This window comes from Vigna unguiculata, chromosome 1 (genome assembly GCF_037176805.1).
Source record: "Vigna unguiculata cultivar grain cowpea cultivar isolate G323 ecotype 2 chromosome 1, ASM3717680v1, whole genome shotgun sequence".
NCBI lineage: Eukaryota > Viridiplantae > Streptophyta > Magnoliopsida > Fabales > Fabaceae > Vigna > Vigna unguiculata.
The window spans coordinates 32,835,656-32,848,124 of NC_140792.1; the positions used below are offsets into that span (position 1 = coordinate 32,835,656).

The 12,469-nt window shown below is 29.6% G+C and overlaps 1 protein-coding gene across 1 annotated transcript; it reads right to left on the reverse strand.

Annotated features, from left to right (window-relative positions):
* Positions 1-7,223: 7,223 nt before the first annotated feature.
* On the reverse strand, positions 7,224-10,473 carry LOC114192831 (FK506-binding-like protein). Its single transcript, XM_028082658.2, has 2 exons — positions 9,893-10,473; positions 7,224-8,400 (listed from the first exon to the last, which is right to left on the reverse strand). The coding sequence occupies exons 1-2, from the start codon at positions 9,978-9,980 to the stop codon at positions 7,550-7,552; spliced, it is 939 nt and encodes a 312-aa protein (XP_027938459.1). The 5' UTR covers positions 9,981-10,473; the 3' UTR covers positions 7,224-7,549.
* Positions 10,474-12,469: the final 1,996 nt, after the last annotated feature.

Sequence of the window (12,469 nt, forward strand, 5' to 3'; positions counted from 1 at the left end):
TAGGAATTTATCATCACCCCATGCATTCAATATATAAACACACAAAAACACATAATTTAAATAACACCCAAGTGGCACACATAAGACTCGAACCCAAGTCCTCACACACATTAAAGTACTCTCAACCACTTGAGCTAGTACTTTTCCATGTCATAGTTCCTCACATTAATTGCTTTAAATGTTTCTATTACCCGCCATAATTAAATAATTATTTAAATAACTATTTAATTTTCTCGGGTCTTACAAGTTTAGTTAGGCATGTTGGATCTTGCTCTAAGTTGAGCTCCTTTTGAAGAACTGTTTTATTTGTAATTTCATGCTTTGTGAGCAATCTCATGTTGGACCGTTTCTGGTTGAGTTCTATTTATGGCATAGTTCTGTGTTTTAGTATTATTTTGGATAACTATAATGATAAATCTTTTATACTTTGTCTCGGGCTCTACTTTATATAAGAATATATGATGTTTTATTTACTAGAATTAAATGAGATGTCACACAAATGATATAAAAAAAATGTAATCAACTAAAATTATTTAATAAAATACTTCAATTAACTATTATATGTAATATCCTTCCATTTTTTAATCATAATTTCATAGTAAAGGTTAACAAATCTTAACAAAAAAAAACGTATTATCTTAACATTATTAAACGATATACATTAAATAAAAATGACCTTTTTTAACGTATAATTTGTGAAACTTTAAATTATATTTTTTATATTAAATTTAATCTTTAGAACTATATCCATAACAATATATAAATAATTTTTTTATACAAAATATATTTATTTATCTTTAATTATATTTAAAATTAAATTAATAAAAGGAATAAAGTGTCAAAATATTAAAATAACTTTACACGCCTTATAACCATTAGGGTGTGTTTGGACGATGCAATTTAAGAGGGTAATTCATTTATTTAGAGAATTTAAATTTCTTCTAAGTAAAATGACTTGTTTGGATGAAGAAATTAGAAGAGAATTGAAATTGAGTAATTTTAAGAAGGTATTTCAAATCACTAAAATAGTAGAATTTGAAATTCACTCAAAAAGAAAGGAAATTGAAATTCCACAATTTTTGAAATTCATCAATGTTCAAGATTAGAGGTGTCAATTTGCCTCAGATGACCTAGATGATCGAGACGAGTCGGGCCAGCCCAATGACATACACAGACCGGGTTGGCCTGACGATAAAACAGGTCCGACGATAAAGACGGGTCAGGCAGGCGAACGATCAAGGCGGGCTGGGCAGGATTGACTACCAAAACGGGCCGAACGACCCAAATGGGCCAGACGGCCTAGATGACCCAAATGAGCCCAATAATCAAGACAGGTCTGGCGAGCTTGAAGACCCACACGGGCTGGATGGGTCTGACAACTCAAACGGGTTGTGCAGGCCTGATGACCTAGACGGGTCGGGTGAGCCCGACAACCAAGACGGGTTGGCAAGCTCGACAATTAAGACGAGTCGGGTGGGCCCAATAACCCATATGGGCTAGGGGGCCCAACGACGCATACAGGTCAGGCTGGGTCGATGACCTTAACGGGCCTGATCGACCCAACAACCCAAATGAGCTTGACCGACCCGACGACTAAAATGGGCCTGACCGACCCGACGACCCAGATGGGCCTGACCGGCTCGACGATTCAAACGAGCCTGATATGCTCGACGATCCTAACAGGTTCGATCAGCCTGACGATCCTAATGGGGCTGATTGGCCCGACGAACTTAACGGGTTGGGCTGGACTAGCCTGACGAACTAGACGAGCTCGACGATGTAGAGTCAGGCCAAGTCGAAGACCTTAATTTGATTGAATTTAAATATTTTAAGTTGACAATTATATTTGTTAAATTTAAATTCAAAATTTATATATTAAAATAAATATTATTAAAATAAAATTTTATCTCATAAGAGAAATTCAATTATTTTATCCAAACAAGAAATTGAAATGTAAGGTATTTCAATTACTCTATCCAAACAGATTATTTAAAAAAGGAAGGAAATTCAATTGCAAGAATTTCAAATACAATACATTTCAATTTCTTTAAATTGTTGAAATGCATCATCCAAACACAAGGTTAAGTGTCCCTTTCTAACTAGTACAGTTTAATTTAAGTGTGGTATGGAAATGAGACAAATCATCAAAATATAATATATACCTAATTATATAATTCAAAATCCAATTTAAGGATTCAATTCCCAAATAACAATTCTTAATCAAATCCTAAGCTTTACCACCAGAGAACAATAGTACATTATGCACTATTCTTTGTCTGTGGTTTTCTTTAAAATGCTGGATCTTTTTTTTTTTTTTTAAATAGCATTTGTATTTTATATACCGATAAATATTTATAATAAAAATATGAGCGGACTAAAAAGATTATCTAAAACTGATTGAAAAATTAAAAATTTCGGATTAAAAGCACAGAACTATACTCCCATTAAATTAAACTTTATGGTCTTACTATAATATTATATATTTATAATTAATTAACGAGTAGTAAATATAGATAAGTGCGTTTTTTTAAAACAGATGTGTTGTTTAATTATATTTTTTTTATATTTATTAAAACATGATAAGAAAAAAATTATATAAGATTATGTATTTTATTTATAAATATAAGATTATATTTTTAACCATTTTTCTTTCATAATCCACGATTTTGTAAAAGTAAAAATCACAATAATAAATTAAAAATTGAAAATATTTGTTTAATTGGTCTGATTTAAATTTTATGTTAAATTAAATTTAATACAAATTTGAATCATAATTGAATTCATTAGATTTTATTTTGGTAATGAGTTTGTTTTGGTTTATATATAGTGGGAGATTTTGTTTAATAAAGTGTGGTTCCGAGGTATTGGCTTAAGTGGTCCCAAAGCATTACGGAAAACTAAACTCTATAGATTTTTGTTGTAAATTTTTAGAAAGCACTCAATGTTTGTTTGTTTCTAAGTTTAGTAATCTCCTTGTCTCGTTAAAGCTGGCAGTATGCATGGACCAAAATAAAGATGATCCATCAATGTCCTTAAAAGAGATACACTTTTCAAAAAGTAAAAGAAAAAAATTGATTGAATTGGATTTTCACACTTTTATGGGCAACAATTTTTCTATGAGCTTAGACAAGTTTTGAAAATGGAGAAGTTATAATTGGATAAACTTTGTTTATAAATATTTTTATATAAAAAATAATTATATTTAAAGCCAAGACTTTTTATTTACTAGAAAACCTAAATTTATATGGTGAAAAATTCAATAAAGAGAGTCTTCTTAATATGTCGCATTTCTTTTGAAAAAAATCTCTCTATTATTGAAAATTAAGGTGCAAGGAGGTAACCCAACCTAATTCAATTGCTTTTTTCTTTTTTCTTTTTGTGTGTGAATAATCTTGTGATTAAATTTAAAAGTATACATTTGTATACAATTTTTTGAGAAATGCAAAGTGTAAAATATTTGATATTTTAAAGGGTATTATTTATGTATGTATTATAAGTATTGTGTTGTCTGCTGATAAAAAAAAAGTATTGTGTTACATTATAAAATAATTCTTAAAAATAAATTAGAAATGTTTATTCCAAGGTATTTTATTTCTTAATAAATAATTATATTTTTAAATTAGTCAACTCAATGACCCAAGTATATCACACTCAATTTAGTTTAATTGAAAATTAAATTATACTTCATCCAACCCGAAACGCTTAGATTCCTAAAAAGTATGATAATAATGGCTCATTTAATAAAATAGAAATCCATGTCATCCATTTAGAACGGTTTAGAATATCTACAAAGAATAATTCTAAAACCTCCTGCAACATTTCCCTGCTTGTTTTTATGCCAAGAATGGAATGAGTTTTATATTTAAGAAATATTAAATATATCTCCACCTTCGCATACGAATATATATTTATTTAATTTATATTTATTCTCATTTATTTATATTTATCTCTCGTCAGTGATCTTCTTTATTTATTTATATTTATTTTCAATTATGTACTGATTCTATCTATTTAATTATTTATACAATTATATGATTTAATATCAAAATGACATTTATGATAAATAAAGATTTGATTATTGTAGTTAGATGTATGACTTTAGGGATTTAAATGAGTAAGTATTACTCAAGATGAGATGTTGTTAGGTTACTTTGTTGGTCATGATGAAACTCATTTATTCTGACTGGTCAGTACAAAATTAATCAAAGTCTTTATAAAGTATGATAACATCAAGTTTATGGATTTAAAATAGTTTTTAGTTTATTTTGTTTTATTTTATTTAGATATACTGTATTTTTATGTGATATTTGTCTCACTTCCCCATTTTGTGATTGTGTATGAAAAACAAAATTTTATAATCCTATCATAGATGATTGCTCTTAATATGTCTCACTTCTTGTTTGTCAATATCGTAGCAGTCTCTCTAGGAAATATATGACAAACAAATGTGGTAAATAATTCGGTAGCATCTCAAGGAACCAAAAATTCTACTATCACATTTCTAAATGCTCCAAATACATCGATTATCCTTGAAAGATAAATTGGAATCACTTTTTATCTATCCACAGTAGTCCAAGTGAATCTTATCCAGGATCTCTTTCCTCCAAATGCTTAGATGCTAGTATATAAGGAAAGAAATATAGCTAAATAATAATTCTTTCCTTTCTAATGTAGGAAATATACTATGTATTAAACAATATAAAATAAAATGTGTAAAATATAATACAGTATTGTAAAATATAATATTTTGAAGAAGCACAAAGTATATTTAAGCGATTAAATCCAAAAGTTATTAATTACTATTAAGTATCGAATTAGTGTTAATTTATAGTATAATAAATGATTTTAATTTAGTGAATAATAAAAGAGTTTTTGATGATACCCGTAACCACTTAGAAATATGTTATAATTTGTTTTTTTTTTTCAATGGTAGGATAGAAAAAGAAAATAAAACAAGACTTAACAAAATATTTTAATAGACAACAAGAATAATATACCATGAATTAAAATAAAACATAACATACATATTTTTTTCTCTTTATTTCAGTATAATAATAATTTTATCATAATTAAACTTTAATAACTTTTAAATTAAGTGTAAATTTTACTTTTATAAGTCAAATTTTTACGGAAAAATATATCATTAATTTTGAATAAAAAGATCATAAGAGTTATTTATATAATTTGAAAGACATTACACTTGGATCGATCCGTTTCGGTTGGATTTTAAGAGGTCAATCCTCCTTAAATTAAAACAGGTTGATCAATTTTACTATTCCTAATTGTCAAATAATTTCTTTTACATCATGATACATCATTTGTACCCTATTAACTTATAATTATTTATAACAAAAGGACCATTTTCCTTTTCCTTTAAAAAGAATCTTAAAAAACCTTCCACACTTCTTGTAATTGGGTTGACAATGCAGGTTTATTTACTAAATATTTGGCTTGCTAAAAATGGTCAAGATAAAACTTTGAAAACTACTTTGTTTGACCAACTTTACATAACTTCATACTTGCATACTATTTCATACAAATTAAAAAAATAAAAAATGGAAGGCATTAGAAAACTTTTAATAAAAAATTGATAATCCAAAATTTAGACATTATATCAATTTCTCAATAAGAATAACCAATTTAAAATATTTTAAAACAATCACTTATTAAACAAAATTCTACAATACTCAAATGCAAATATTTAATTAGTTTTCAACCAAACTATGATGCTTGCATAAAAACCAAAATCTAATAATCAAGTCACGTTCACATCTAAAGAAGTTGAGATATTCAATTTTCTTAATTAATCTCATCAAGATTAATATCAAAATTATAAGAAATATAAGAAAAAAATGTAAATAAATAAGAATTTATTTTATTTCAAAATTTTATCAAAAAGTAATACTCTTTTACTCTTTAGCCACTATGAATACTCTTTGACTATTTAGCACGTGCGATAAAATTTTGAAAGAAATGAAGTATGAAGAAAATAACTTTAGATAGAAAATATTTTGTGAAGATAGAAAAGGAAAAGTGAGGGGAAGGAGGGCTAAAGCTATATTTATAAAGTGGTTTTCTTTCAGGTTAAACTTTATACACACATATAAAATATTTATTTTCCACACATTTTTGTTTTCTTAACATAACATATATAAATTATTTTTTCCTCATCACTTTAAATTAAATTGATTTTATCTCATTACCTCTCATTTGTTTTTCTAGCACTGTCTTTATTCGTTCAATTTCCATTTGTTTCTATCAAAAGTTTAAGTTTCTTAAACACCACCTTAAATAAAACAACATAAAAATAAATAAACTATACAAGTAATTATGTATTAAAAAATAAACTAAATTTAAAATTAATGTATACATTAATATATGAAATAATTAAAATAAATATATTAACTAAATTTTAACTCATTAAAATGAGATGACATGAAGATACAAACACATGTGCTAATCTTCTAGGTAAGTTTTCTTCTTTAAATACATGATTCATGGGTATAGTATTTTAGGTTCTTTCAATGTCAATTTGTTAAGCAAACCATCATATATTCAAGCATATGCATAACATATTAATATATATTAGTATTTGTTTATGCTGGAAATAACAAGTAATCTTCAGTTTTGTTTTTAGGATATGAATAGATAATTCAAATGAAAAGTATGTATCTTTATATATTAAGATTCAGTGTGCAATTACTTTTTCTTTATAAGTTAAAAAAAAAAATCTTATCAAACAATTTATAAAAAATATATTTAGAAGATTGAAATGAGAGAAAAAAGATGACACAATACAAAAAAGAAGAAGAGATGAACAATAAAGTCTGATATAATAAGTTAAAACAGCTCAAAGATGTTTTGAAAGCTATTATATAAAACTATTTCCAAAAACAAATTTTTAAAGATGAAAATATAAATATAAATGTTTATATTTATACACTAAAATGAATTAAAAAAAGAAAATAAAATATAAATAGAGTAATAAAAATGAAAACAACTTAAAACTAATATTTTAAATTTATTTAATTTCAAAGACTATTATTGTGTTTTCAAATATTTTATTTTTTAAATTTCAGAAACTAAAAACGCATAATTTTGAAAACAATTTTTGAAACATAAAAATAAACAGGACCATTTTTCCACTAATGTCATGTCAGATATAATGTAAAGGATAACATATGAGAGTATGCAAAAGAAATAAATAATAGTAACACACATCATGAAGGAGACAAGAATAATCGATTTTGCTTCATCTATGCATACTTTCTCAGCATATACATACTAAACCTATCATATCAACACAGAACGAAGTACTATACTTAGACTATAAACTCCAAATATACCATAGGCCTTCCACACAACTGAATTCAAATATCAAATGCTGTCTTGTCTTCTTATAAAGCTACCTTATCTTACATGTTTTACTAACATAACAAAATTTATATCTATAGTCACCTTCACAAAACTAACCTCCTAGCAGTTTCATTAAAGTCACTACAGTCTCAGTCTAAGGTCTTTGACACTTAGTCTTTGTTTTGTATTCTTTTTACCATGCAGCAGGTGTAGGAGGAACCTCCTTAGGCACATAAATCAAATTCCCCTTACGTCCTCCTCCACCTCTATAGTTTCTTCTCCCCCTATTCACATTATTCTCATTATTGTTACCATTATATGCATGAGGGGTTTTAGACCAAGCATTGTTTTCTCTCCTTCTGTAATGGCCATCACATGTTCCCCAATTTCCATATCCACCACCGTTTCTTCCTCTTCCCATTTTGTTCATGTCACCACCACCACAACCATAGTGTTCCCTATGATTCCATCCCCAAGAATCGTTCTTCCAGCCTTGCCATTCAAGTTCTTTTGTAGGGTCAGCATGATCCTGATGTTGATGTTGTTGTCTGAATTCTACTTCATTGTTTTCATGCAGGTTTGTGCCCCAGCCTGTAATATCAGAAGTTGGAGCAGAAGGCTTTGGCTGTTCCTCTTCATCATCCCCCCATCCAGTACATGGAAGCTTCTGATCATTTAAGTATAGAGCACCACCAATGATCACAACATCTTGATCATTTCTTACCACTCCCTTAGAAGGGACCCTTAATGCTTCTCTTTCCAAATCCAGAATAAGTTCCGAGTCAACAATTGCATTCCAATCTACATTATCGATGTAAATGTCTGGATCAGGCAACGATATGCTGCAGGGAATGCCGTTGATCTCAGCCCAATACCTCATTTTTGCATTTTCAAATGCCTCCTTGCCAGCAGAGTCATCCCAGTTCACCACACTATCAAACAGATGCATGTATTGTTTGGTTTCTACTACCTTTCGCCATGGAACTGATCCAATTGAAGAACAAAATTTCTTTTCCCAGGCAGGCATGTTTGAATGGTAATTGTCTGGGAACCAAGAAAATTAAGCAGATCAGTTGACAATAAAAGGAAACTCTTACCATCATGCTCAAATCACATAACAGAAGGTGTGGCAGTCTAAACAGTAAAAACAAAAGGAAAGACAAAATCTCAAGAAAATGGTTGAATGCCCTTTTTATGTTTTTTTGCAGTTACCATGCTAGTGCTTCTATCATATTTTAAAGGAATGCAAAAGTTTTGAGAAACCATTATGCTGTCATCACAAAATATTCAATTAATAACTAGCATTTGCCAAAATCAACAGTTTCAATTCAAGACTTGAGACAATAAACATCTTTACCGAACCAAGGATCAATAACTACATTACTTTTTCAATAATTGCTTCAAACAGTCAAACATGTCTTCAAAAGATTCCATTAATATATACTGACAGTTTCAATTTAGAATACAACAAACCAAGTTATTAGAAAACAGGAGGTTCAGTTATATTTGCAGTACTTGGATTTGAATTAAATAATACCAATGCCACGCATAATTGGATGGATGAGTCAAAAGATGTTTTTTAGAAATTGCCAAAATCAAGACATTTTCAGTTCAGAACATGACAAAAATCATAATAGCTACATTTGTAAAAAAGACTGTGATAGGAATAGTTTACACTATGCTTCGGACAATATGATAATGTGAGGTTTTACACACAGCACACCAGTTTGGATTCAAAGCACACACAAAAATTATAACATAGCAGAACTTGCTTGGATCCACTACAAAAGTATAGTTAGTAATGCATGTTAAACCAGTCCATTTAAATAATTCAATGACATCGGAACCGATCAATCTATTGGCCATGCAATGCAAAGCATCAATACCAACAAACTACGACCCAACAACCTACCAACCAAAGATATGACAGCAATTTATAACCTTAGAGGTCCTCCCTTTGATAATTGAAGCTCATAGTTACTTTCATTGACAAGTAAATGAAACCTAAACCGTCCATCATAACCCTTAACTCCACCTTCACACACAACACAAACCCAACCTTGAATAATCAAGATCTAAGCCTTCAAACACAAAAGAGGCAGGGTTTCACAGCGGCACAATCAAATCACTCCTTACTCAACTAAGTAAATTGAATATAAGTTTCATAATACATTTAACAAATAAAACAAACTCCAATACATATATGTATCTAACTAAAGCTAGTTCCTAGAAACAGACGACTAGCACAAAATTAGAACTCCATCACACAGCAAAGAAAGGCAAATGAGCCATGATTACTGAAAACCGACCATTTTTGAAAAAGGGAACCCCACTTTCTCAAACCAAAACCCCAATTATAATCACTAGAAAGCAGCGTGATCATACAACGTGCAACAATTCCACCGCAACCCAATTTTCAAAACGGTCTGAAAACGAAAGAAAAAGGAAAAAAAGAAAACACCAAAAGAGTAATCCATGCAACAAGAATTAAACGCGGGTTCAGAACCCAAACGAAGAAAAAGAAAAGAGTACTAACCCAAAGGAGGCTTTCTGCTGTTGGAATAGGATCGCCAGTGAGCCACTTGATGATGACTCTCACCTTGTTGTTTTCTCCAATTAGCCATTCCCAGACCCAAAAGCGAAGGACCCAGAAGAGGAAATTGGAAAGCTTCGGTCGCAAGCAGGGCAGAGGCACAATATAAGAGAAAATTTGCAAACTTTGGCAAAAGGGAGAAGCAGGCACGGATTTCACGAATTACCTCAGCATAGAGAGAGAAAGAGAGAGAAAAGAGAGTTACGCTTATCTATATGTGTATATGGAGACACCACCCACATGCGACGAAGAAAACAACCAAGAAAAGGATGGTTGATTGATGGCAGAAGAAAAGGTTGAAGAAGAAGAAGAACATGAAATTAAGGATGTCTATAGAAGGAGCATGAAGATGAAAGCAGGAATGAAAGAATGAATGAATGTGTGTGTAATTGTGAATGGACCCCAGACAGAGGAAACGCTCTGAGGTTTCTTGTCACGCCTTAGAAGCAATTCCTTTGAAGTGTGACCCTATCATATTCGCTTCGCTATATATAGCACATGGTTTTCTTTCTCCTTTGTTTTGTTTCAGTTTCATGAATCATCATCATCTTTCTCATTTTATTTATTTATTTGCTTTATCACCTTCTATCTAATATCAATAATTAACAAAAATTAATTAATTATTAATGATCTCTCCACAACTTCCTCTTCCCTCTCCGTTTCTCTCTCCCTCTCTCGTCGCAGATCAAACTAACAAATCCCTACAAAATCTCAACGACATCAAATTCTATCATTTTTCATTTTTTTTTCATCTAATCTTTTTTTCATTTAAGATACAATATTTCTTTTTATACATATTAAATGATTTTGTTTTTAAATGGAAAGAGTTCTTATTTACCTTATGTATCAGTTTTTGCATCTCATGATTTTCAGAATAAGATATTATTCCTATATAACTATTAGGTTACCTTACATCCTTATTTTACTTATATAGTCAATAGTGTTATTACCTCCTTATTTTATTTATATAATCAATAGTGTTACGATTCTTTTTATTTGAGACTTTTTGTTCTTTTTATTCGTTTTTCATTAAATACAGAAATGTCACCTACTTTAATGATAATCTATTATGCGGCGAAAACTAATATTTATATTTTATATTATTGGGACCGGTTAATTTCTATCCAAAATCCTTTTATTCAATCTTTATTTCCATTCTTAATAGTTTTTGGTTTTATTTTCTTTTCAAGATGAGTTAGCATGGAAAAAAAATTAAAAATTGATAACATTTAACGAAAACTTGTAGTTATTATAAAAAATATATTTGTGAATTTGTATCATGTAACAATTAAATTTAAATTATACATTAATTTGTGATGTCATATAAAACGGTTTAAGAAACGGTTTTAAGATTATTGATAGTTTTTATTAAATATGTAACCCTACAATATTATGGAAGGGTTGAATTTATATAAAGGTTTTTAATAATTAAAGTCCATTTTATAAAATCATCTCTACAACTTTAAACTCTTTTTGAATTATCTCTTGCTTATTTCATGGGTTCTTTATCTTTTTCATGATCAAGAATCACAGTTGAGATTCTTGCGAGGAGCTATATGCAACCAACCCGACCAAAGAGTCAAATAGAGTAAGTCACATTTTTGTCCTCTTTTTATGTTTTGAGTCTTAGAATTGCATGTGGCTCTAGATCCATACATATGACTCAAGGTTGTTCTTGGTAACTCTCTATTGCTTTGATCTTAATGGTAGGCTTAAAACTCTAATAAGAGTTTTCATTGTTTGTCTGGAGGATTTCATGCATTTTGATGTTCTAAGGAATCCTTGTTTGAGAGAAACGTCTTTGGTTAAGGTGAGGAAAGCTAAATTCTAGCTTAATTTTATTTTGTTGTCATTTAGGGAGAGATTGCTCTTTGAGGTCATGAAATTAGGGTTGTTTTGCATGTGTTTGGAGTTATCTCACTAACATGTTGTGATGAAGAGTTGGAATCTCATGTTAGGAGTTGACTTGTGATTAATTGGTTGCTTTTTGGCATGTTTGACTTAAGTAAATTGAGATTTTGGAGTAAATGATTCAATATGCATGATTGTGTATGTATGTTAATTTAAATTGGCAGGTGATGTGAGCTTTGAATAGGGTCCATGGTATGATCTAACTGTTTTTTGAGAATGAATTGGAAAGCATGAGAGTGTGTTTTGAAAAATTTGGACCATTATGGGTTGTGGGATTGGGTTTTACATATGGTAAGAGGAAACAAAAATGGTTGATTTTTTATAAGATATTGATTGAATTTTGAAATATGGCTTACAATTGTGTCTGGATTGCTTAGTTGGTTGGTGAGGTTTGTGTTGGCACGAAATTTGCATGTTTTTGTTATCTGCAAACCAGTCTGAATCTAGTAATCGATTACAACATGTTGGTAATCGATTACCAATTGTAGGATTTGTGGTCTACACATCCAAGTGAAGAAGGAGATGAAAGGTTTCAAGTAGTGAAAAAGGTGTTTGTGATGGTTATTATTAAATGCAACTAAAACAAGTGGTCTAATTCAAAGATCCAAG